General features: G+C 49.6%; 2 protein-coding genes across 4 annotated transcripts in view; one reads left to right on the plus strand and one right to left on the minus strand.

Moving 5' to 3' along the window:
• The window catches only part of LOC119970772 (pikachurin), a 179,106-nt gene extending 160,002 nt beyond the window's left edge, over window positions 1-19,104 (plus strand). For all 3 annotated transcript variants that reach the window (XM_038805930.1, XM_038805928.1, XM_038805929.1), the window contains 5 exons: window positions 1,092-1,170; window positions 3,811-3,954; window positions 6,878-6,961; window positions 10,001-10,104; window positions 18,919-19,104. In XM_038805930.1, the coding sequence (XP_038661858.1) occupies window positions 1,092-1,170; window positions 3,811-3,954; window positions 6,878-6,961; window positions 10,001-10,104; window positions 18,919-19,073 (566 nt within the window). In that variant the 3' untranslated portion in view covers window positions 19,074-19,104. The remainder of the gene's footprint in view (window positions 1-1,091; window positions 1,171-3,810; window positions 3,955-6,877; window positions 6,962-10,000; window positions 10,105-18,918) is intronic.
• Window positions 19,105-21,819: 2,715 nt separating this feature from the next.
• Window positions 21,820-26,219, minus strand: LOC119970774 (C-C motif chemokine 27-like). The gene is made up of 3 exons (XM_038805931.1): window positions 26,054-26,219; window positions 23,906-24,032; window positions 21,820-22,829 (listed from the first exon to the last, which is right to left on the minus strand). Exons 1-3 carry the CDS (start codon window positions 26,115-26,117, stop codon window positions 22,727-22,729), a joined length of 294 nt encoding a protein of 97 aa, XP_038661859.1. The 5' UTR covers window positions 26,118-26,219; the 3' UTR covers window positions 21,820-22,726.
• Window positions 26,220-26,479: the final 260 nt, after the last annotated feature.

Here is a 26,479-nt window from a genome sequence, read left to right on the forward strand (position 1 = left end):
GAGCAGGCTTCCCCAACAACTGGAGCCTGCCCTGCCATTCGATCAGGCCATGTTTACTCTGCCTCTTCACTCAATTTCCTCTGGTTGTGACACCCAAAATTCTCCTCTCTGACAAACGGTTAGCAATCTCAGCTCAGAAATTTTCAATAGACCCCCGGCGTCGAGGGTTTTGTTTTGAGGGGGAGAGAGGGTTCCCGATTTCCACTCTCCTCCATGCGAAGAATTGCTCACTGACACCACCTGGCTTTAACGTTAAAGTTCTGCCCCCTTGTGGTCTCCATCAGAGGAAATCATTTCTCTCCGTCTGCCCAAGGAACTGATTCAAACATCTTAAACTATGGGCGGCACAGTGGTTAGCACTGCTGCCTCACCGCGGCAGGGACCCGGGTTCGATTCCCGGTTTGGGTCACTGTCTGTGCGGAGTCTGCACGTTCTCCCCGTGTCTGCATGGGTTTCCTCCGGGTGCTCCGGTTTCCTCCCACAGCCCAACGATGTGCAGGTTAGGTGGATTGTCCGTGATCAATTGTCCCTTCGTATCCTGCGATGTGCAGGTTAGGTGGGGTTTGGGGGAACAAGCCGAGATACGATGCTCTCTTCTGCACTGTAGGGATTCTGTTCTATTCTATAACCTCAATCAGATCATCTCGGACTCGAGGGCGAGAAACTGGATTTGTTTAACCTTTCCTCACAGTTTAACTCCCCCCCCCCCCCCCCCCCCCCGCCGAGCCTGCGTCCTGGAGAGGGTGAGGATGGGGTAGGAATGGTTTGTAGAGGGAGGGGCAAGTGCGGAGTGGGAGAGACAGAGAGAAGGGAAGAGGGGGCAAAGGGCAGAGGAGGTGGGGAGGGGGGGCTTTACGCTGACCCGTGTTCATCCAGAGTTAACGCTCTTTTCCCCTGGTGAGCAAGGTCCGGGAGGGTTTCTGATTCCTTTGGGGCGATTTTCAGACCGGTGCAGGAGACGAGGGCCGGGTACGGCTCAATAAGAGTTTGACTCTCTGTGGGTGAGGCTCCCGGTGTGAGCTTAGGCTGCCCTCTGGAGGCCTGTGTGCAAATTGCAGATAATCACTCAGAGCTTCTTCCTGTGTTTTCAGCTGTAACAGAATCCATTGAAATTCCACAGTTCATTGGCCGCAGCTACCTCACCTACGACCATCCAAACTTCCTGAAGCGGTAAGTGTCTCATACCAAAACTTCGGTGACCCCCCTCTCGGTGCGTAGCAACCTTGTCTCAGCACTTTCACCTTCCAGCCAGATCTCTATCAATCCCATCCCATTCCAAAGAATTTGGATGGTTTATATACATAGAATCATGGAATTTACAGTGCAGAAGGAGGCCATTCAGCCCATCGAGTCTGCACCAGCCCTTGGAAAGAGCACCCTACCCAAGCCCACACTTCCGCTCTGTCCCCATAACCCAGTAACCCCACCCAACCTTTTTGGACACGAAGGGGCAATTGATCACGGCCAATCCACCTAACCTTTGTGTCCACATCTTTGGACTGTGGGAGTGTGGTGAATAAGATTCACACGGTATTAAAATCTGTATATATATGTATCAATATTGTAAGTGCAGTTGCACTACCTGACCACCAGGGGGAGTAGCTCTGGGAGTACTCAAACGTTTGTACTGGGCTCCTCCCTTGGCTCCGCCCAGGACTCCTCCCCCTGGAGCTGCTGTATAAAGATCCGGGCCACAGGGTCAGCCAGCCAGTTCACCGAAAGTTCAACGGCTAACAGGCTGTCTCTGTTGTAAGTATATTAAAACCGCTATTCTAATCCTACAAGCACATGTCCGTAGAATTGTTGGTTCCAACAGGGAGGAAACCCATGCAGACACGGGGAGAACGTGCAGACTCCGCACAGTGACCCAGCGGGAAATCAAACCTGGGACCCTGGATCATTGAATCAACTGTGCTGACCACTGTGCTACCGTGCTGCCCCAATACAGAATAACAAATATCCAGGAGTGAGTTGCAGATTTGAATCCAATTAGTGGGCCAGAATCTCAGAACCGTGCCTCCCAGAAGGAGACCATTCTGCTTTTTTCCTTTTTCTCAAATGTTTGAAAGGTCAAATTGGATCGCTGCCAAGCCGCAGGGTTAGATCTGACTCAGAACTGAATTCAAGAAACGTATTTTTCATTTACAACAGAATTAACTCTTTATTTTATGAGTTCTAACATTAGTCACTGCGGTAGGTATCGGCAGGGACCCCTGTAATAGAACATAGAACATAGAACAGTACCACACAGTACAGGCCCTTCGGCCCATAATGTTGTGCCGACCATTTATCCTAATCTAAGATCAACCTAACCTGCACCCCTTCCATTTACTGCTGTCCATGTGCCTGTCTAAGAGTCGCTTAAATGTCCCTAATGACTCTGACTCCATCACCTCTGCTGGCCGTGCATTCCACACACCCACTACTCTCTGTGTAAAGAACCTACCTCTGACATCTCCCCTATGCCTTCCTCCAATCACATTAAAATTATGTCCCCTCGTGACAGCCATTTCCGCCCCGGGGAAATGTCTCTGGCTATCCACTCTATCCATGCCTCTCATCACCTTGTGCACCTCTATCAAGTCACCTCTCTGCCTTCTTTGCTCCAGTGAGAAAATAGGGAGACACCCCCCTCCCCCCCCCACACACACACACGGGACCCCTGTAAAAGGGAGACCCCCCTGCCTCCTCCCCCCAGGGACCCCTGTAATAGGGAGACACCCCCCCAGACACACACAGGGACCCTGTAATAGGGAGAACCCCCACAGTGACCTGGGTTCAATTCCAGCGTGGGTGACTGTGTGGAGTCTGCATGTTCTCCCCGTGTCTGCGTGTGTTTCCTCTGGGTGCTCCGGTTTCCTCCCTGTGTCTGCGTGTGTTTCCTCTGGGTGCTCCGGTTTCCTCCCTGTGTCTGCGTGTGTTTCCTCTGGGTGCTCCGGTTTCCTCCCTGTGTCTGCGTGTGTTTCCTCCGGGTGCTCCGGTTTCCTCCCTGTGTCTGCGTGTGTTTCCTCTGGGTGCTCCGGCTTCCTCCCTGTGTCTGCGTGTGTTTCCTCTGGGTGCTCCGGTTTCCTCCCCGTGTCTGCGTGGGTTTCCTCCGGGTGCTCCGTTTTTCTCCCTGAGGCTGCATGGCCTCATTCTGCACTGTCGAGATTCTATGATTCAAAGATGTGCGTTCATACAACCCCCAAGGCCTCTCTGTCCCTCCATTAATATTGTATCGTTTAGTTTAAATTGCCTTCCCTCAATTTTGGATCATTTGACACATCCCTGTGTTAAATGTCATTTGGTGGTGTGCCCGCATATTTGCCTGCTCTGCCTCCTGGGGTCCCTCATTCTCCTTGTTGACATTTCTGAGTTTTGTGTCATCTGCAAACTTTGAAATACTTCCCTGTGTCCGCAGTTCCAAGTCATCAATATATCTCAGAGAGCAGTGTGGGGACCAACACCAGGGGGTGACCCAGCTCTGTGCTACCTGGGCAAACTGAAAGATAACCATTCAGCGATATTCTGCTTCGTGTCTCTTCACCCCCACACTGTCACTGCCCCAAGAACCCCCACGGGCCCGGCTGTTTTTCTCTTTACGCTTGTTTGATTGGTGCGAATCTCTATGTTTCGAGCGACAGAAGTACCAATCAGGTTAGGGATATGCTCCAGGATCTCATTGAAGGCTTTAACTTTCCCAGAGTTTTCCTTCCAATGAACCTTATTGGTTTACGTTGATTGGGGACGGCACCTGCTGAGGTGGCTGGCTCCAGGTCACCAGGTCATATTGTGCTGACGTCTGCTTCTTATTTTTGATCTGCCCACCAGAATCTCAGGAACCAGATCCAACATCTTCATGAGGTTCAAGACAACAGCTGATGACGGGCTGTTGCTATGGAGAGGGGACAGTACCATGCGGCTTAATAGTGACTTCATCTCACTCGGTCTCCAGGATGGTGCCTTGGTGTTCAGGTTAGTGCCTGGGCTTCGGTGTGGGGCTGGGGTCAGGGGTCAGGACCTCGGTGTGGGGCTGGGGTCAGGGGTCAGAGCCTCAGTGCGGGGCTGGGGTCAGGGGTCAGGGCCTCGGTGCGGGGCTGGGGTCAGGGGTCAGGGCCTCGGTGCGGGGCTGGGGTCAGGGGTCAGGGCCTCGGTGTGGGTCAGGGCCTCGGTGCGGGGCTGGGGTCAGGGGTCAGAGCCTCGGTGCGGGGCTGGAGTCAGGGGTCAGAGCATCAGTGCGGGGCTGGGGTCAGGGGTCAGGGCCTCGGTGTGGGGCTGGGGTCAGGGGTCAGAGCCTCAGTGCGGGGCTGGGGTCAGGGCCTCGGTGCGGGGCTGGGGTCAGGGGTCAGGGCCTCAGTGCAGGGCTGGAGTCAGGGGTCAAGGCTTTCGGTGCGGGCCTGGGGTCAGGAGTCAGGGCCTCGGTGCGGGGCTAGGGTCAGACCATTGGTGTGGGTCAGGGGTCAGGGCCTCAATGTGGGGCTGGGGCCTGGGCCTGTTCCTATATTGACCCGGGTGTTTATATCACGCTCTGTATTGTTCCTGCATTTAGCTGGGTCTTTATAACACTCCCTGTACTGTTCCTGTATTTGCTTCGGTGTTTATCACTCTCCGTACTGTTCCTGTATTTACCCGGGTGTTTATATCACTCTCCGTCATGTTCCTGTATTTACCCGGGTGTTTCTATCACTCTCTGTACTGGTTCTGTATTTATCCGGGTGTTTATATCACTCTCCGTTCTGCTCCTGTATTTACCCGGGTCTTTATATCACTCTCTGTACTGTTCCTGTATTTACCCGGGTGTTTCTATCACTCTCTGTACTGGTTCTGTATTTACCCGGGTGTTTATATCACTCTCCGTTCTTCTCCTGTATTTACCCGGGTGTTTATATTACTCTCTGTACTGTTCCTGTATTTACCTGGGTGTTTCTATCACTCTCTGTACTGGTTCTGTATTTACCCGGGTGTTTATATCACTCTCCGTTCTGCTCCTGTATTTACCCGGGTGTTTATATCACTCTCTGTACTGTTCCTGTATTACCTGGGTGTTTATATCACTCTCTGTACAGTTTGTGTATTTACCCGGAGAGTGATAAACACCCAAGCAAATACAGGAACAGTACAGAGAGTGTTATAAACACCCGGGTCAATATAGGAACAGGTCCAGGCCCCAGCCCCACACCGAGGCCCTGACCCCTGACCCCTGCCCCGCACCAATGCTCTGACCCCAGCCCCGCACCGAGGCCCTGACCCCTGACCCCAGCCCCGCACTGGTACCTATCACTTTCTGTACTTTTTCTGTATTTACCCGGGTGTTTATATCAATCTCTGTGCTGTTTCTGTATTTACCTGGGTGTTTATATCACTCTCCGTACTGGTCCTGTATTTACCCGGGTGTTTATATAACTCTCTGTACTGTTCCTGTATTTACCCAGGTGTTTATATCACTCTCTGTACTGTTTCTGTATTTACCCGGGTGTTTATATCAATCTCTGCGCTATTTCTGTATTTACCCGGGTGTTTATATCACTCTACGTACTGTTCCTGTATTTACCCGGGTGTTTATATCAATTTCTGCGCTGTTTCTGTATTTACCCAGGTGTTTATATCACTCTCCGTACTGTTCCTGTATTTGCCCGGGTGTTTATATCACTCTATGTACTGTTCCTGTATTTACCTGGGTGTTTACAGCACTCTCTGTACTGTTCCTGTATTTACCCGGGTGTTTATATCATTCTATGTACTGTTCCTGTATTTACCCGGGTGTTTATATCACTCTATGTACTGTTCCTGTATTTACCCGGGTGTTTATATCACTCTATGTACTGTTCCTGTATTTACCCGGGTGTTTATAGCACTCTCTGTACTGTTCCCGGGTGGTTATATCACTGTCTGTACTGTCCCTGTATTTACCCGGGTGTTTATATCACGCTCTGTACTGTCCCTGTATTTACCTGAGTGTTTCTATCACTCTCTGTACTGTTCCTGTATTTACCCGGGTGTTTATATCACTATCTGTACTGTTCCTGTATTTACCCGGGTGTTTATATCACTATCTGTACTGTTTCTGTATTTACCCGGGTGTTTATATCACTAACTGTACTGTTCCTGTATTTACTCGGGTGTTTATATCACACTCTGTACTGTCCCTGTATTTACCCGGGTGTTTACAGCACTCTCTGTACTGTTCCCGGGTGGTTATATCACTGTCTGTACTGTCCCTGTATTTACCCGGGTGTTTATATCACGCTCTGTACTGTCCCTGTATTTACCTGAGTGTTTCTATCACTCTCTGTACTGTTCCTGTATTTACCCGGGTGTTTATATCACTCTCTGTACTGTTCCCGGGTGTTTATATCACTCTCTGTACTGTTCCTGTATTTACCCGGGTGTTTATATCACTAACTGTACTGTTCCTGTATTTACCCGGGTGTTTATATCGCTCTCTGTACTGTTCCTGTATTTACCTGAGTGTTTATATCACTCTCTGTACTGTTCCCGGGTGTTTATATCACTCTCTGTACTGTTCCTGTATTTACCCGGGTGTTTATATCACTAACTGTACTGTTCCTGTATTTACCCGGGTGTTTATATCACTATCTGTACTGTTCCTGTATTTACCCGGGTGTTTATATCACTATCTGTACTGTTTCTGTATTTACCCGGGTGTTTATATCACTAACTGTACTGTTCCTGTATTTACCCGGGTGTTTATATCACTCTCTGTACTGTTTCTGTATTTACCCGGGTGTTTATATCACTAACTGTACTGTTCCTGTATTTACCCGGGTGTTTATATCACTCTCTGTACTGTTTCTGTATTTACCCGGGTGTTTATATCACTATCTGTACTGTTTCTGTATTTACCCAGGTGTTTATAGCTCTTCCTGTGTTTTTGTAGCTATAACCTTGGCAGTGGCACAGCCTCGATCATGGTCAATGGATCCTTTCATGATGACAGGTGGCATCGAGTGAAGGCCGTACGGTGAGTTCTCTGGTCCGGTGTCTTTTGCCATTGGCCTATTTATGTATAAACATGCATGTATATATGTGTACATACCTGTGTTTGCATTTACATGTTCACACATGCCTGCCAACTACTCCGAACACACCACTTGGCTGACCTGTCAATTCTCTGAATTATCGTTCTGTCAAGGTTAGGTTCTGTCTGTGATGACTCAGTTTGCTGCAGTTTTGGGATGACGAAAGCCATTGATATCATTCTTTTAACAAATGTGAGGTAATGCATTTTGGAAGGTCTAATGCAGGTAGGGAATATACAGTGAATGGTAGAACCCTCAAGAGTATTGAAAGTCAGAGAGATCTACATGTACAGGTCCACAGGTCACTGAAAGGGGCAACACAGGTGGAGAAAGTAGTCAAGAAGGCATACGGCATGCTTGCCTTCATTGGCCAGGGCATTGAGTATAAAAATTGGCAAGTCATGCTGCAGCTGTATAGAACCTTAGTTAGGCTACACTTGGAGTATAGCGTTCAATTCTGGTCGCCACACTACCAGAAGGATGTGGAGACTTTCGAGAGGGTGCAGAAGAGATTTACCAGAATGTTGCCTGGTATGGAGGGCACTAGCTATGAGGAGCAGTTGAATAAACTCGGTTTGTTCTCACTGGAACGACAGAGGTTGAGGGGCGACCTGATAGAGGTCTACAAAATTATCAGGGGCGTAGACAGAGTGGATGGTCAGAGACTTTTTCCCAGGGTAGAGGGGTCAATTACTAGGCGGCATAGGTTTAAGGTGCAAGGGGCAAGGTTTAGATGAGATGTACGAGGCAAGCTTTTTTACACAGAGGGCAGTAGGTGCCTGGAACTCGCTGCCGGAGGGGGTGGTGGAAGCAGGGACGATAGTGACGTTTAAGGGGCATCTTGACAAATACATGAATAGGATGGGAATAGAGGGATACGGAACCAGGACGTGTCGAAGATTTTAGTTTAGACGGGCAGCATGGTCGGCACGGGTTTGGAGGGCCGAAGGGCCTGTTCCTGTGCTGTACTTTTCTTTGTTCTTTGTTCGTTTGTTCATTGCTCTTTGTCTTTGGCCCAAGTTCAAATCCTCCTCGGGCTGAATTGGATTTGACTTTTCCATTTCCCTTGAGCTGAGAGATCCCAAGGCCACCTATTTGTCACCTCACCCATCACGAAACCGTCTCTGGCTGCTCCTCGCTCAGGCCTCAATCTTTTTATTTAACAAAAATCTGAAATAAAGTCCCCCCCCCCCCCCCGCCTCCCCCCCCCCCCCCCGCCGCCTCCCCCCCCCCCCCCCCCCCCCCCCGCCGCCTCCACCCCCCCCCCCCCCCCCCCCCCCCCGAGCGTTCCCGCAGAGTTCCCGCCGGCAGCGACCAGGGGTGAACGGCGCCAGCGGGACTCTGTCGTGTCAGAGCGGCCACTCGGCCCATCTGGGCCGGAGAATCGGTGGCCGGGCATCGTGCTGCGGTTGCTCCGATTCTCCGGCCCGGCAAGGTGCTCGGACAATCGCTCCCCATAGAGTTAATTCGAGTCCATATGACTCTTCTTCAGAGCATAAAAGAGGGAGAAATTTGCTAAATTTTATACTGTATATGTTTCTAACCCTCTTCAACTGTATAACATCCAATTAGCCCTGAAGACTGAAACGGATTCAAAACGTTAATTTTCAATCATTGTTTGTTCACCCTGATTCCTGTGGGTTCCTGGAGGCTCTCGCACCCTCAATATCCGTTCACCCACGACCTCTGTGCCGGCTGATCCAGCAACCCTGCAATCTTCAAATTCTCATCCCGCTTTGCAAATCTCTCCATGGCTTCAACCCTCCCTATCTCTGTAACCTCCTCCAGCTCCACACACCTCCCTATCTCTGTAACCTCCTCCAGCCCCACACCCCTCCCTATCTCTGTAACCTCCTCCAGCCCCACACCCCTCCCTATCTCTGTAACCTCCTCCAGCCCCACACCCCTCCCTATCTCTGTGACCTCCTCCACCCACACCCCTCCCTATCTCTGTAACCTCCTCCAGCCCCACACCACTCCCCATATCTGTAACCTCCACCAGCCCCACATCCCTCCCTATCTCTGTAACCTCCTCCAGTTCCACAACCCTTTCTTCCTCTGTAACCTCCACCAGCCCCACACCCCTCCCTATCTCTGTAACCTCCACCAGCCCCACACCCCTCCCTATCTCTGTAACCTCCTCCAGCCCCACACCCCTCCCTATCTCTGTAACCTCCTCCAGCCCCACACCCCTCCCTACCTCTGTAACCTCCTTCAGCCCCACACCCTTCCCTGTATCTGTAACCTCCTCTAGCCCCACACCCCACCCTATCTCTGTAACCTCCACCAGCCCCATTCCCCTCCCTATCTCTGTAACCTCCTCCAGCCCCACAACCCTCCCTATCTCTGTAATCCCCTCCAGCTCCACACTCCTCCCTATCTCTGTAACCTCCTCCAGCCCCACACCCCTCCCTATCTCTGTATCCTCCTCCAGCTCCACAACCCTCCCTATCTCTGTAACATCCTCTAGTCCCCCCGCATCTCTTTAACGTCCTCCAGCACCCCCCCATCTCTGTAACCGCCTCCAGCCCCCCACCTCTATAACTTCCTCCAGCCCTACCTTGTCCCATCTCTGTAACCTCCTCGCCCTCACTATCTGTGTAAGCTCCACAACCCTCCCTATCTCCGTAACCTCCTCCAGACCCCCAGCTCTGTAACCTCATGTAGCCCCCCATCTCTATAACCTCCTCCAGTTCCCCCCATCTCTGTAATCTCCTCCAGCCCTATCCCGCCCCATCTCTGCAACCTCCTCCAGCTGTGCCCCCCCCCCCCCCCCCCCTCCCCCATCTCTGCAGCCCCTTGCACATTATTGTATGTTCACCTGTTTGGTGAATACATTCCTGTGTATACAAAGATGTACAGGTACCAATATGTATGGATAGGATAGTTTCTATGTCTGGAATTGTGTGTGTGTTTCTAGACGTGCAGATATCTCTATGATTCAATTTCTCTGTGTTCCGGTATCTCTCTCCGTGATTCAGGGATGGTCAATCAGGAAAATTAACAGTCGACGATTACGGAGCAAAAACCGGGAAGTCGCCAGGAATGATGCGGCAGTTGAATATCAATGGGCCTCTCTATGTCGGTAAGGGGAAGTCTGAGTGTGGTTGTCCTATAACAATCTGTCATCCTGCCCTAAGGGTTGGACCATCAGTGAACGAGCAGTTTCCTGGCTGCTGGAGTTCTTTATTATTCTTTGAACTGGAGTAGAACATAGAACACAGAGCGATACAGCGCAGTACAGACCCTTCGGCCCTCGATGTTGCACCGACATGGAAAAAAAACTAAAGGCCATCTAACCTACACTATGCCCTTATCATCCATATGCTTATCCAATAAACTTTTAAATGCCCTCAATGTTGGCGAGTTCACTACTGTTGCAGGTAGGGCATTCCACGGCCTCACCACTCTTTGCGTAAAAAACCCACCTCTGACCTCTGTCCTATATCTATTACCCCTCAATTTAAGGCTATGTCCCCTCGTGCTAGCCACCTCCATCCGCGGGAGAAGGCTCTCGCTGTCCACCCTATCTAACCCTCTGATCATTTTGTATGCCTCTATTAAGTCACCTCTTAACCTTCTTCTCTCTAACGAAAACAACCTCAAGTCCATCAGCCTTTCCTCATAAGATTTTCCCTCCATACCAGGCAACATCCTGGTGAATCTCCTCTGCACCCGTTCCAAGGCTTCCACGTCCTTCCTATAATGAGGTGACCAGAACTGTACGCAATACTCCAAATGCGGCCGTACTAGAGTTTTGTACAACTGCAACATGACCTCATGGCTCCGGAACTCAATCCCTCTACCAATAAAGGCCAACACACCATAGGCCTTCTTCACAACCCTATCAACCTGGGTGGCAACTTTCAGGGATCTATGTACATGGACACCGAGATCCCTCTGCTCATCCACACTACCAAGAATTTTACCATTAGCCAAATATTCCGCATTCCTGTTATTCTTTCCAAAGTGAATCACCTCACACTTACATAGAACAGTACAGCACAGAACAGGGCCTTCGGCCCTCGATGTTGTGCCGAGCAATGATCACCCTACTCAAACCCACGTATCCACCCTATACCCGTAACCCAACAACTCCCCCCTTAACCTTACTATTAGGACACTACGGGCAATTTATCATGGCCAATCAACCTAACCCGCACATCTTTTGACTGTGGGAGGAAACCGGAGCACCCGGAGAAAACCCACGCACACACGGGGAGGACGTGCAGACTCCGCACAGACAGTGACCCAGCCGGGAATCGAACCTGGGACCCTGGAGCTGTGAAGCATTTATGCTAACCACCATGCTACCGTGCTGCCCCTGTATTTGTCAAGATGCCCTTTAAACGTCGCTATCGTCCCTGCTCCCACCACCTCCTCCGGCAGCGAGTTCCAGGCACCCACTACCCTCTGTGTAAAAAACTTGCCTCGAACATCTCCTCTAAACCTTGCCCCTCGCACCTTAAACCTATGCCCCCTAGTAATTGCCCCCTCTACCCTGGGAAAAAGCCTCTGACTATCCACTCTGTCTACGCCCCTTATAATTTTGTAGACTTCTATCAGGTCGCCCCTCAACCTCCGTCGTTCCAGTGAGAACAAACCGAGTTTATTCAACCGCTCCTCATAGCTAATGCCCTCCATACCAGGCAACATCCTGGTAAATCTCTTCTGCACCCTCTCTAAAGCCTCCACATCCTTCTGGTAGTGTGGCGACCAGAATTAAACACTATACTCCAAGTGTGGCCTAACTAACGTCCTACACAGCTGAAGTGTAACTTGCCAATTTTTATACTTAATGTCCCGACTGATAAAGGCAACCATGCCGTATGCCTTCTTGACTACCTTCTCCACCTGTGTTGTCTCTTTCAGTGACCTGTGGACCTGTACATCCAGATCCCTCTGCCTGTCAATACTCTTGAGGGTTCTACCATTCACTGTATATTCCCTACCTGTATTAGACCTTCTAAAATGCATTACCTCACATTTGTCCGGATTAAACTCCATTTACCATCTCTCCGCCCAAGTCTCCAAACAATTTAAATCCTGCTGTATCCTCTGACAGTCCTCATCGCTATCCGCAATTCCACCAACCTTTGCGTCGTCCGCAAACTTACTAATCAGACCAGTTACATTTTCCTCCAAATCATTTACATATACTACGAACAGCAAAGGTCCCAGCACTGATCCCTGTGGAACACCACTAGTCACAGCCCTCCATTTAGAAAAGCAACCTTCCATTGCTACCTTCTGCCTTCTGTGACCGATTCAGTTCCGTAACCATCTTAATAAAAGCAAATTATTTCGGATGCTGGAATCTGAAACGAAAGAGAAAATGCTTGAAAATCTCAGCAGGTCTGGCAGCATCTGTCTGGGATAGAGTAGACCAGCTCCCCTCTGATCCCATGTGACTTCACCTTTTGTGCCATTCTACCATGAGGGACTTTGTCAAAGGCTTTACTGAAATCCATGTAGATAACATCCACTAGCCTACCCTCATCAATCATCTTCGTCACTGCCTCAAAAAACTCGATCAAGTTAGTGAGGCACGACCCCCCCTTCATAAAACCATGCTGCCTCTCGCTGATAAATCCATTTGTTTCCCAATGGGAGTACATCCTGTTCCTAAGAAGCTTCTCCAATAATTTCCATACGACTGATGTAAGGCTCACTGGCCTGGAATTAACTGGATTATCCCTGTCACCCTTCTTAAACAAAGGAACAACATTAGCTACATCTCCAGTCCTCTGAGATCTCACCTGTAGCCAATGAGGTTACAAAGATTTCTATCAGGGCCTCAGCAATGTCCTAACCTACCTGCCTCAATATTCTGGCCCAACACCTCCTTTTTGTTCTCAATGTGACCCACTCTATCTACACACTCTTCCCCAGACTCATCATCCACCAATTCCTTCTCTTTAGAAAATACTGATGAAAAGTATTCATTTAGTACCTAGCCCATTTCCTCTGGCTCCACCATAGATTCCTTCCCCTGTCCTCGAGTGGGTCAACCCTTTCTCTGGCTACCCTCTTGCTTTTTATATACATATAAAATGCCTTTGGATTCTCCTTAATCCTGTTTGCCAAGGACTTTTCATGGGCAGCACGGTAGCATGGTGGTTAGCATAAATGCTTCACAGCTCCAGGGTCCCAGGTTCGATTTCTGGCTTGGGTCACTGTCTGTGCGGAGTCTGCACGTCCTCCCCGTGTGTGCGTGGGTTTCCTCCGGGTGCTCCGGTTTCCTCCCACAGTCCAAAGATGTGCGGGTTAGGTGGATTGGCCATGCTAAATTGCCCGTAGTGTCCTAAAAAGTAAGGTTAAGGGGGGGGTTGTTGGGTTACGGGTATAGGGTGGATACGTGGGTTTGAGTAGGGTGATCATTGCTCAGCACAACATCGAGGGCCGAAGGGCCTGTTCTATGTTCTATGTTCTATGTTCTATGACCCCTTATACCCCTCATGATTCCTTCCTACTTTCCTTATATTCCTCATGGGCTTTGGCTGTTCCCAGCCTTCTAGACCTTATGAATGTTCCCATTTATTTTTGACTACACTCATAATATCCCTCGTTATCCAAAGTTCCCAAAATGTGCCATACTTATCCTTCATCCACACAGGTACACCGGTCCTGATCTCTACTCAACTGACATTTGAAAGCCTCCCACATGCCAGATGTTGATTTCCCCTCAAAATAGTCGCCCCCCATCTGGTTCCTTCAGTTCCCACCTAATGTTATTATAATTAGCCTTCCTCCAATTTAGCAACTTCACCTGAGGACTACTCTTATCCTTAACCATGAGAAGGACGGCATGGTGGCGCAGTGGTTATCACTGCTGCCTCACGGCACCGAGGACCCATTTTGATCCCGGCCCCGAGTTACTGTCTATGTGGAGTTTGCACATTGTCCCTGAGTTTGCGTGGATTGGCCACACTAAATTTCCCCTTAATTTGAAAGACTAAAAAGAAAATCCTGATTCACGAATACCTTAAAACTTATTGAATTATGGTCACTGTTCCCGAAATGCTCCCCAACGGAAACCGCCCACCTGGCTGGGCTCATTCCCTAATACCAGGTCCAGTACGGCCCCTTCCCTAGTTGGATTATCTACATACTATTTCAAGAAGCCCTCCTGGATGCTCCTTACAAACTTTGCCCCATCTAAGCCCCTAGCACTAAGTGAGTCCCAGTCAATATTGGGGAAGTTAATAATCACCCATCTCAACAACATGTTGCTTTTACAAATTTCCAAAGTCTGTCTACATATCTGTTCCTCTATCTCCCGCTGGCTGTTGGGAGGCCTGTAGTAAACCCCAACATTGTGACTACACCCTTCCTATTCCTGAGATCTACCTATACTGCCTCGCTATAGGAGCCCTCCGAGGTGTCGTCCAGCAGTACAACTGTGATATTCTTCTTAACCAGTAATGCAACTCTCCCCACCCATTTTACATCTCCCTCTATGCCGCCTGAAACATCTAAATCCTGGAATGTTTAACTGTCAATCCAATCCCTCCTTCAACCAAGTCAACCAATTAACAACATCATAGTTCCAAGTACTAATCCAAGCTCTAAGTTCATCTGCCTTACCTGTTGCACTTCACGTATTAAAACAAATACACTTCAGACCACCAGTTCCGCTGTGTTCAGTAACTCCTCACTGCCTGCTCGTCCTCTGATTCTCACTGGCCTTAGTCTCCAGTTCCCTCTCAGTTACTTCACCTGCTGATAGAGTCAGAGATGTTTACAGCATGGAAACACGCCCTATCCAGCCATCAATTCCTGGCAGCATCTTCGTAAATCTCTTCTGCACTCTTTCTAGTTTAATAATATCCTGCCTATAATGCGATGACCAGAACTGAACACAGGGCGCGATTCTCCGCACCCCATGCCGGGTGGGAGAATCGTGGGAGGGCCGGGCAAATCACGCCACGCTGCTCTGGCACCCCCCGCGATTCTCCCACCCCCCCCAAAAATGGCGTGTCGCGTTTTGCGACAGGCCGCTCGGAGAATCGCCGCTCGCCATTTCTCACGAAGCCGCCGAGTGGCCTGCCGAACCCGACCGTTTCACGCCGGCGCCAACCACACCTGGTCGCTGCCGGCGTGAACATCGCACGACCGGTGAGTGTGGGGCCTGTGGGGGGGCGGAGGGAGGATCGAGCACCACGGGCGTGCTCAGCAGATGTCTGGCCTGCGATCGGTGCCCACCGATCGTCGGGCCGGCGTCTCTAAACGACGCACTCTTTTCCCTCCGCCGCCCTGCAAGATCAAGCCGCCATGTCTTGCGGCGCAGCGGAGGGAAGACGGCAACCGCGCATGCGCGGCTGATGTCACTTCGGCGCCACCGGCTGCGTCATTCCCGGCGCGCCGCTTTGACGCAAGAGTCAAGGCCGGGCGCTCGGAATTCACGCGCCACCGCTCCTAGCCCCTTGGGCGGGCGGGGGGGGGGGGGGGGTGCGGGTAGAGTATGGGGCGAGGAGCGGCCTCCGACGCCGGAGTGAACACTCCGGGTTTCACTCCGGCGTCGGCACTCAGTCTCCCCTTGGGAGAATCGCGCCCACAGTGTTCCATGTGTGGTCTTACCAAAGTCTTGTACAACTCCAACTCCTGTATTCAACATTCTGACCAATAAAGCCTAGCATGCTGAATGCCTTCTTCACCACCCTGTCCAGCTGCAACTCCACCATCAAAGAGCTTTGATAAAGAGTCATCGGACTATCTCCCTGCAGATGCTGCCAGACTTGCTGGCATTTTCCAGCATTTTCTCTTTCGTTTCAGATTCCAGCATCCGCAGTAATTTGCTTTTATGAATCTCTAGTCCTAGATCTCTTTGTTCTTAACTGTCCCCAACTCCCTACCATTAACTGAATAGGTCCTGCCTTGATTTGATCTACCGGAATGCATCACCTCAGATTTATCCAAATTAAACTCCATCTGCCATTCATCGGCCCACTGGCCCAATTGGACAAGATCTTGTTGCAATTTTATATAACCTTCATCACTATCCACTATGCCACCAATCTTGTACTGCTCTGGTTCCCACCCCCCTGCCAGACTAGTTTAAACCCTCCCAACTATCAAACTCCGGGGCCAGGATATTGGTGCCCGTCCAGTTTAGATGCAACCCGTCCTTCTTGAAGAGGTCACACCCTCCCCGAAGATCCCAGTGGCCCAGAAATCCGAAACCCTCCCTCCGACACTACCAGTTCAACCACGTGTTTAGCTGTACTATCCGGGCAGCATGGTAGCACAGTGGTTAGCACAGTTACCTCACAGCTCCAGGGTCCCAGGTTCGATTCCTGTCTTGGGTCACTGCCTGTGCGGAATCTGGACGTTCTCCCACAGTCCAAAGAGGTGCAGGTTAGGTGGATTGGCCGCCCTAAATTGCCCCTTAGTGTCCAAAAAGGTTAGGAGGGGTTACTGGGTTACAGGGGTAGGGTGGAAGTGCGGGCTTAGGTCGAGTGATCTTTCCATGGACTGGGGCAGACTCGATGGGCCAAATGGCCTCCTTCTGCACTGTAAATTCTATGATCTATGATCCTCATATTTCTAGCCTCACTGGCTCGTAGCACAGGGAGTAATCCTGATATTACACCCCGAGAGATCCTGTTTTTTAACTTACTCCCTCGACTCCCCATGTAGGACCTCATCACTCGTTCTGCTTGAAAAATGAATGAAATGAAAATCGCTTATTGTCACAAGTAGGCTTCAAATGAAGTTACTGTGAAAAGCCCCTAGTCGCCACATTCCGGCGCCTGTCCGGGGAGGCTGGTACGGGAATCGAACCGTGCTGCTGGCCTGCTTGGTCTGCTTTAAAAGCCAGCGATTTAGTTGAGTGAGCTAAACCAGCCCCTAGCTAAACCAGCCCCTAATGCTTCTGTTGTTAGTACCAATATGTACACCGGCCTCTGGCTGTTCACCCTCCCCCTTCAGCATGCCCTGTGTTCGTTCAGAGACATCCTTGACCCTGGCACCAGAGAGGCAACAAACCATCCTGGAGTCTCTTTCACGTCCACACTAGCACTTATCATGTGCCCCTGACTATAGAGTCCCTGATAACTATTCCTCTTTTGCGCTTCGGCCCTCCCCGGCTGAACAACAGAGCCAGCCATGGTGCCACTGCTCTGGCTTCTGCTGTTGTTTTCCCCTGCTAGGCCACCCCCCCCCCCCCCCCTACTGTATATGCAATGGCATACCTGTTAGAGAGTGGGACAGTCATGTGGAATTCCTGCACTGACTGCCTGCCTCTTCTAGCGGTTACCCATCTATCTGCCCGCACCACATCACTAAAACTCCGGTCTATAAGGATCTCCACCACCTGCATGCCCCTTGGTGGATCCAACTGCTGCTCCAACCAATCCACGCAGTCTGTGAGGAGCTGCAATCCCTACACTTCCTGCAGATGTAGTTGCCCGTAATGTTTGAAGCGTCACATATTTCCCACATCTCACAGGTGAAGCACTTTACCCCGCTGACTGACATTTCTAGCACTAATTAACTAATTAATAAAAAATAAGTACTTATTAAATTCATATGAAATTAAGTTACAATTAACTATATGAACCCTGGAGCTAGATTGCTACTGGAAATATTAAATGCACTAATCTCCACCCTCCAATCAGCCGATTCCCGGTCCCAGCCTCTCCTCTCAGGTAGATCCTGTCCTGAAAAATTTGACTTTGGTTTAGTTACTCCTCTACTTAGTTGGTTAATTAATTTTCAAATTAATTTTCAAATTTAATGCAGATTCCCGGCCAGCCAGTCAGATCGCAGCTTTCTTGCGACATCACTTTTCCAGTTTTTATTTCCTTTTTTTCATTTTGGTGAAATCCCCGAGGTGGGTTATTTATGCTCGCAGCTCAGAGACTCCGCCCCTCCAGCTCTGACGCTCCTCCCCTCCGGGTCCGCTCCCTGGAGACTAGGCACGAATCCTTGACATCAGTTATTTATACTCCAGCTCCGATGCTCCGCCCCTCCAAACCCGCTCCCTGGTGACTAGCTTCACTTGAAGATAAGAATATATATGTTCTTATATGTTCCTGTAGGAATGTCCCTGTGGTCAATCTACAGAGTCATGGACTTATACAGCTCACTTGTGGTGGGTATTGATGGCCAGAAATTTAAGTTACATATATATCACATCACAACAGGAAATATCTCCCTTTACACAGGAAGTATCTCCATTTACACAGGAAGTATCTCCATTTACACAGGAAGTATCTCAATTTGCACAGAAAGTAGCTCCATTTACACAGGAAGTGTCTCCATTTACACAGGAAGTATCTCCATTTACACAGGAAGTATCTCAATTTGCACAGAAAGTAGCTCCATTTACACAGGAAGTGTCTCCATTTACACAGGAAGTATCTCCATTTACACAGGAAGTATCTCCATTTACACAGGAAGTATCTCCATTTGCACAGAAAGTAGCTCCATTTACACAGGAAGTGTCTCCATTTACACAGGAAGTGTCTCCATTTACACAGGAAGTGTCTCCATTTACACAGGAAGTACCTCCATTTACATAGGAAGTATCTCAATTTGCACAGAAAGTAGCTCCATTTACACAGGAAGTGTCTCCATTTACACAGGAAGTATCTCCATTTACACAGGAAGTGTCTCCATTTACGCAGGAAGTATCTCCATTTACACAGGAAGTATCTCAATTTGCACAGAAAGTAGCTCCATTTACACAGGAAGCAACTTTATTTACACAGGAAGTAGTTCCCTTTACATAGGAAGTAGCCCTTCTACCCAAAAAGCTGCCTTCACATGTGATCGAAGCTCTTCCTGCACAGGCTCTTTCCACACAAGCAGCATCATATTGCTGCTGAAAGGTCTGTTGTCCAGTTGGAGAAACACGTTGCCTCACATTTTGCTGTTTTTTTCTCTCCTATGTCAGGAGGGATGAAGGAGATCGCCCTCCACACCAACCGGCAGTACATGAGGGGCTTCGTTGGCTGCATCTCACATTTCACCCTCTCCACCGATTACCACATTTCATTGGTAGACGACGCCACAGACGGGAAGAACATCAACACTTGCGGAACCAAATGATTCTCTCTGGCCGGGAAGCGGTGGGGGAGGGGGGAAGGGGGGGGAGGGGGCTGGAGGGCGGTGGGGGGGGGGGGGGTGCGCAGGGGTGGGGATGTCAGAGGAAAACTTGTACCTCCCCCTTTAAAAGCAGCAACAACAATTGGACTTCAAATGCCACAATGGACATTGGGAACTGGCAGCTACAGGAAGCTTCATTTCGATTGAGTTTCCGTGGCAATGGAATCGAGTAGATTCATCACTTCAGATGGCCATTATTGCTTTATTCGTTGTGTCGCTGATTTGACTGTATCCTACCCTTTGCTACTAAATGACAGCTCTTGGTAGACAGAGGGACTAAAAGCGGATCTCCCTCACCGATGTAAATTTATCTAAAGGGGCTGGGTTAGCCTCGGGTATGAAACGTTCCCTAACTATAGCAGATAGCTGGATTGAAGATATGGAGCAATCAGCAGATACCTGAGTGGCGGTGAAATAGGTTGGAGGGGCTCATTGGGCCCCGCCTGGTCCCGTGGACAACCCTGGAACATTTTACTGTGATAAAGGCACTGTATAAATAAATCCACGTTTTTTTGTTGGCTAAAAGATTTGCATGCAGGGCAACATGAAAATATACGAAAATACGGTTGAGGAACATGTAAAGATGCACTTTCAGAGACTCCATGGCTACCATCAGTAGAGATACAGTCAGTAACACAGGGTGCTGGGGGAGAGGGGTTACTGAGTGTGATGCACCATCAATTCGACTCGAGTCATGAAGAAGTTCCAAACAACAGTCTTTAATATACTAGATGTGTGCTCGGCAGTCGACTTACAGAGAAAGGCCAACTGCCAGCCGGTACAGGTTCTCATACCCCGCCTTGTAGGCAGAGCTACCAACCTCTCAGCCAATCGGCGGGTAGTCACATGACTAGCCTCAGCCAATTGGCAGAGAGGCACATGACTTGCCTGAGCCAATGGGCAGCGAGTCTTCTGCACCAATGGCAGCATTGCTCTGAGGTACCGTAATCACCCCAGTCATACTACCACAGAGTGACAGTGTGAGGGAGCTGGATTAACATCAGTGGTGGTAAGTCATTAACACAGGGTGCTGGGGGAGATGGGTTACTGAGTGACAGTGTGAGGGAGCTGGATTAACATCAGTACAGATACAGTCAGTAACGCAGGGTGCTGGGGGAGAGGGGTTACTGAGTGACTGTGAGGAAACTGGATTAACATCAGTAGGGATACAGTCAGTAACACAGGGAGCTGGGGGAGAGGGGTTACTGAGTGACAGTGTGAGGGAGCTGGATTAACATCAGTAGAGATACAGTCAGTAGCACAGGCTGCTGGGGGAGAGGGGTTACTGAGTGACAGTGTGAGGGAGCTGGATTAACATCAGTGGAGATGCAGTCAGTAACAGAGGGTGCTGGGGGAGAGGGGTTACTGACTGGCAGTGTGCGGGAGCTGGATTAACATCAGTAGGGATACAGTCAGTAACACAGGGTGCTCGGGGAGAGGGATTACTGAGTGACAGTGTGAGGGAGCTGGATTAACATCAGTGGAGGTAAATCACTAACACAGGGTGCTGGGGAGAGGGGTTACTGAGTGACAGTGTGAGGGAGCTGGATTAACATCAGTGGAGGTAAGTCAGTAACGCAGGGTGCTGTGGGAGAGGGGTGACTGAGTGACAGTGTGAGGGAGCTGGATTAACATCAATAGAGATACAGTCAGTAACAGAGGGTGCTGAGGGAGAGGGGTTACTGAGTGACAGTGTGAGGGAGCTGGATTAACATCAGTACAGATACAGTCAGTAACACAGGGTGCTGTGGGAGAGGGGTTACTGAGTGACAGTGTGAGGGAGCTGGATTAACATCAGTAGGGATACAGTCAGTAACACAGGGTGCTGTGGGAGAGGGGTGACTGAGTGACAGTGTGAGGGAGCTGGATTAACATCAATAGAGATACAGTCAGTAACAGAGGGTGCTGGGGGAGAGGGGTTACTGAGTGACAGTGTGAGGGAGCTGGATTAACATCAGTAGGGATACAGTCAGTAACACAGGGAGCTGGGGGAGAGGGGTTACTGAGTGACAGTGTGAGGGAGCTGGATTAACATCAGGAGAGATACAGTCAGTAACACAGGGAGCTGGGGGAGAGGGGTTACTGAGTGACAGTGTGAGGGAGCTGGATTAACATCAGTACAGATACAGTCAGTAACACAGGGTGCTGTGGGAGAGGGGTTACTGAGTGACAGTGTGAGGGAGCTGGATTAACATCAGTGGAGGTAAGTCAGTAACGCAGGGTGCTGAGGGAGAGGGGTTACTGAGTGACAGTGTGAGGGAGCTGGATTAACATCAGTAGGGATACAGTCAGTAACACAGGGTGCTGTGGGAGAGGGGTTACTGAGTGACAGTGTGAGGGAGCTGGATTAACATCAGTAGAGATACAGTCAGTAACACAGGGTGTTCGGGGAGAGGTGTAACTGAATGAGTAACAGGATGCTGAGAGTATGAAATAGAATTGAAAGGCTGAATGGACTTCTATTTCCTTTGTTCTGGGAGGTGCTCCTTAAAACTGGCCACATTGTTTCTGTATAACCTGTGTCGAATTGTTTACGAATGATTCTGCGAAGCATCTCAGAATGTTTTGCAGGCGCTGAATCCATGTAGCTCAATATCTGTTTCAGTCCTATTGCTGTATCCTGTCTATGGAACAAAGTTGATGTTAAGATGAAACCATAGGAGTCGAGAAGTGAAGAGACATATTTTTTGAAAAACAATATTTTATTGAGCAATGATTCGTTTATCGCGATTAACACTCTCAAACCAGACTATGATCATTTTCAACCTCCTGACATAACACTGCCCAGGGCTCCTCGGTTCCAGTCCTATTAGACACCAAAACCTTTCTTCAGTACTGATACGGCTATTTGAGTTTAGTTCACTATTCTCACTCTGACAGACAGCACTGAATTCCTTTGCACCAGGACTGAACTGGGATAGGACTGGATCAGATCCCAGATCTGAAGGATAGGGCACGGTGACACAGTGGTCAGCACTGCTGGCCCGCAGCGTCAGGGCCCCGGGTTCAATTCCAGCCTCCGGGGACAGTCTGTGCGGAGTCTGCACATCCTCCCCGTGTCTGCGTGGGTTTCCTCCGGGTGCTCCGGTTTCCTCCCACAGTCCAAAGATGGGCAGATTAGGTGGATTGGCCATGATAAATTTCCCCTTAGTGCCTGTGGGATGCGCAGGTTACATGACGGGGATAGGAAAGGATGGGCGAAGGAGTGGACTTCAGGCAAATGGTCTATCGGAGGGTCAGTGAGATTCGATGGGCCGAATGACCTCCTTCTGCAATGTCGGGAGTCGATGATTTAAAGTTATCTCTACTTGCCAGACAGTAATTAATAACAGAGCATAAATAATATATCATCCCAAATATAATACAGCTGGTAAATATTAACATAATGACAACAAGAGACGTGAGAAGCGTTCTCCAGCATTGCACTGTGTGTTTCCATCCTCCATTCCTGTTGAGTGGCTGTGTTAATGGCTGATGTTTCACTGTTGCTTGAGTGGGGTGTGGGCAATGCAAGGCTCTCCCCTACCCCCAATGGGGGCAACCTGTGTTCATCGTCCCATACTCCTCAACCTCCTCCAGCTCCACTGGCCAACACTTTATTTCCGCGCATTGATTTCCTTATTGTGATTTTTCTCCATCCATCTCTGCAGCCGGGTATTGTTGGGGTCCAGGCAGAATGTTCTTCGGGATTTGTGGACCCTGTGGGAACAATTGAATCAATTCATTCGGAGGCTGGAGGAAGAGTGAAATAGGGAGAGGCTGCACAGCCTTCCTAGCCTGTTCCAATGCATTAGATCACAGCGAATCTTTAATTTAATTTACCCCTCTTGTTTCAGGACAATGTCCTTGCCCAATCATTTACAATGCGCGCAGAAAGCTGGACACGCCAAACATTGACGTCCCACTTGAGAGTGTTATTGAACCCAATCTGTGGCCACTGCCCTTTCACTCAGTCAGTCCAGATATGTCCTTCCCTCGCTGTCCATCTTCATGCAGTGTGTGTGCATGTGAGTGTGTGAGTGTGCTTGTGTGTGTAAGTTTGTTAGTATGTGAGTGTTTGTGAGTGAGTAAGTGTGCGTGTGTGTGAGTGAGTGTGTATGTGTGTGTGAGTGTAAGTGTGTGTATGTGAGTGTGTATGCATGAGAGTGTGTGAGTATGTGTGTGTGTGTGTAAGTGTATGCATGAGAGTGTGTGAGTATGTGTGTGTGTGTATGAGAGTGTGAGTGAGTGTGCATGTGTGTGAGAGTGTGAGTGTGCATGTGCATGAGAAAGCGTGTGTGTGTGAGTGCGCATGAGTGTGTGTGTGTGTCTGAGTGTGTGTGTGTGAGTGTGCATGTGCATGAGAAAGTGTGTGTGTGTGAGAGTGCGCATGAGTGTGTGTGTGTGAGTCTGTGTGAGTCTGAATGTGTGTGTGTGTGTGCATGTGCATGAGAAAGTGTGTGTGTGTGAGAGTGCGCATGAGTGTGTGTGTGTGAGAGTCTGTGTGAGTCTGAGTGTGTGAGTGTGTGTGAAAGTGTCTTTTCACCCATCATTCCTTCTCCCTATTGGCTCGTGGTCCATGGAACTCTGACCTTGTGTTCCAATCCCTCAATTCCACCTACCCATCTCCTTCCCGCATCCTTTAAGCTTTAAAACTTCCCCCTCTCCTCACCGAGCAGCACCGGACCTGCTGCCCTGTGCTCTCTCTGAACACTGACGTTCTTTCCCACAAGAGGCCGAGCACAAAACTGCGGAGTCTGCGAAAATGCATGAGGCGCACAGAGGGGAGCACTTACAGGACTGCCTTGATCGCACAGACGTGGTCATGTTGTTTCTCAAAGCTCTTCACATTCGTCAGGATCCTGGGGTGGATTTTCTTGGCCACCTCTGTACAGCAGCTAACGATTTGGGTTGGATGCATTGCTGTCGAGAGAGGGAGAAGAATTAGACTTGATCCAGCAAGTTGTAGTAAACCCGTGTGAAGCGAGACCTCAGCTGGAACTATTCAATCTGCAGGGCACTGAGCTGGAGCAAGGTCTCGGCACAGAATGGTACCAGGCAAGAGGGACTTCGGTTAACCTGGAGACACTGGAGGAGCTGGGTTTCTTCCCTGTAATAAGAGATGTTTTACTGCAATTGTATAGGGCGTTGGTGAGGCCACACCTGGAGTATTGTGTGCAGTTTGTGTGTCCTTATCTGAGGGAGGATGTTCTTGCTATGGAGGGAGTGTAGCGAAGGTTTACCACACTGATTCCTGGGATGGCGGGACGGTCATATGAGGAGAGACTAAATTGGTTAGGATTCTATTCATTGGAGTTCAGAAGAATGAGGGGGGTCTCATAGAAACTTATAAAATTCTAACAGGATTGGACAGGGTAGATTCAGAAAGAATGTTCCCGATGGTGGGGGAGTCCAGAATTAGGGGTCATCGTTTGAGGATAAGGGGTAAACCTTTTAGGACTGAGGTGAGGAGAAATCTCTTCACCCAGAGAATGGTGAATCTGTGAAATTCACCACCACAGAAAGTAGTTGAGGCCAAAACGATGTGTAGTTCCAAGAAGGGATAAGATATCGCTCTTGGGGTTAAAGAGATCGAGGAATATGGGGGGAAGGCAGGATCAGGGTATTGAACTTGATGATCAGCCATGATGATAGTGAATGGCGGAGCTGGCTTGAAGGGCCGAATGGCCTCCTCCTACTTCTATTTTCTATGTATGTTTCCATGTAAAGCAGTGGTTAGCACTGCTGCCTCACGGTGCTGCGGCCCCGGGTCACTGCCCATGTGGGGTTGGCACATTCTCCCCGTGATTGCGTGGGTCTCACCCCCACAACCCAAAAAGATGTGCAGGCTAGGTGGATTGGCCACACTAAATTGCCCCTTAATTGAAAAAAAAAATCTATGTAAAGCAGCGAAGGGGAGGCGGTGGCATAGTGGAATTATCACTGGACTGGTAATCCAGAGACCCAGGGTAATGATCTGGAGTCCCGGGTTCGAATCCCACCACAGCAGGGTGTGGAATTTAAAACTCAATAAAATCTCGGGAATTAAAAAGTCTGATGATGACCATGAAACCATGGTCGTAAAAACCCATCTGGTTCACTAATGTTCTTCAGGGAAGGAAATCTGCCGTCCTTACCCGGTCTGGCCTACATGTGACTCCAGACCCACCAGCAATGTGGTTGAGTCTGGGCAACAAATGCTGGCCCAGCCTGCGACGCCCACGCCCCGTGAACGAATAACAAAAAAGGTTTAAGAGGAGATTTGGTGGTGGAGGTGGTGAAAATCATGAACAATCTTGGTAAAGGGAACGAGGAGAAAGTGGTCGCACAGTAAGGCAGGTGAATCCTGAACTGATGTAACTGGTAAAAGGAGCAGAGGGTGAGTTGAGGAGAAGCGAGTTGTTGTGGTCTGGGACCCCGCGGCCCAACAGGAAGCAGCTCAGTAAACAAAAACAATAGGAGAATTGGGCAAATGAGGGATTTGCTAGGGTCGGGAGGCAAAGGTGCCGATGGGCTAGCCAGTCAACTCTGATTGGCTGAGGTGTTACAACACCAGGTTAAAGTCCAACAGGTTTGTTTCAAACACGAGCTTTCGGAGCACTGTTCCTTCCTCGGGTGAATGCCAGTGCTCCGAAAGCTCGTGTTTGAAACAAACCTGTTGGACTTTAACCTGGTGTTGTAAGACTTCTTACTGTGCTCACCCCAGTCCAACGCCGGCATCTCCACATCATGGCTGAGGGTGTTGGCATGGAAACAGCAACGGGGAACTCCTTAAGCTTCCGGGTAATTCAAACACTGTGCAAAGGTTTGAACATATTCCTTCTGTTAGCAGAGAATGGATCCCTGTGCACGTCATGAACGAACCGCATTACGAGCGCGCCGGATGAACTATTGTTTGTGTAGCGCACTCAGGATTGTCCAGTAAAGAGGAAGATACCACTTACCTGCTGCCATATGTAGCAGAGCTGTAACAGAAATGAGGAGCAGTGCAGCCACTTTCAGTTCCATTCTGTCTCACTCTCTCTCTCTCTTGGTGCTTGGGAGTGTTGCAAAGACTCAGTTGATCTCTGAATGGAACCTCCTTCTCTGAGGTCTGAGCACGCCAGGGTCCTCCTTATATTGTGCGGGGAGCTCTCCGTATGGAATTCCCGGGGTGGGCTGGAACATGTTGCATCACAAATTCTCTTTAATTCTCAACATTTTTCCAAGAGCTTATTAACCATGACCTTTCACAGCCAGGTGTCAGCGCAGATGAGATTTCCTCCCCGCCCACATTCATTCCTGGTAGAGATTGTAACATTACAGCGATAGATTATGGGTGTATGTTGTGACAGAAATGGAAAGTGCTTCAAGGAAAAATAATACTCTGT

Source organism: Scyliorhinus canicula, chromosome 8 (assembly GCF_902713615.1).
Source record: "Scyliorhinus canicula chromosome 8, sScyCan1.1, whole genome shotgun sequence".
NCBI classification, from domain to species: Eukaryota; Metazoa; Chordata; class Chondrichthyes; order Carcharhiniformes; family Scyliorhinidae; genus Scyliorhinus; species Scyliorhinus canicula.

Excerpts from the sequence above, each read along its gene's own strand:
- LOC119970774 (XM_038805931.1), bottom strand. The coding sequence starts at position 26,117 with ATGGAACTGAAAGTGGCTGCACTGCTCCTCATTTCTGTTACAGCTCTG. Across the intron at positions 24,033-26,053 it reads TCTGCTACATATGGCAGCAG|CAATGCATCCAACCCAAATC; the intron begins GTAAGTGGTATC and ends CTCTCTCGACAG. Across the intron at positions 22,830-23,905 it reads TGTGCGATCAAGGCAGTCCT|GGTCCACAAATCCCGAAGAA; the intron begins GTAAGTGCTCCC and ends TTGTTCCCACAG.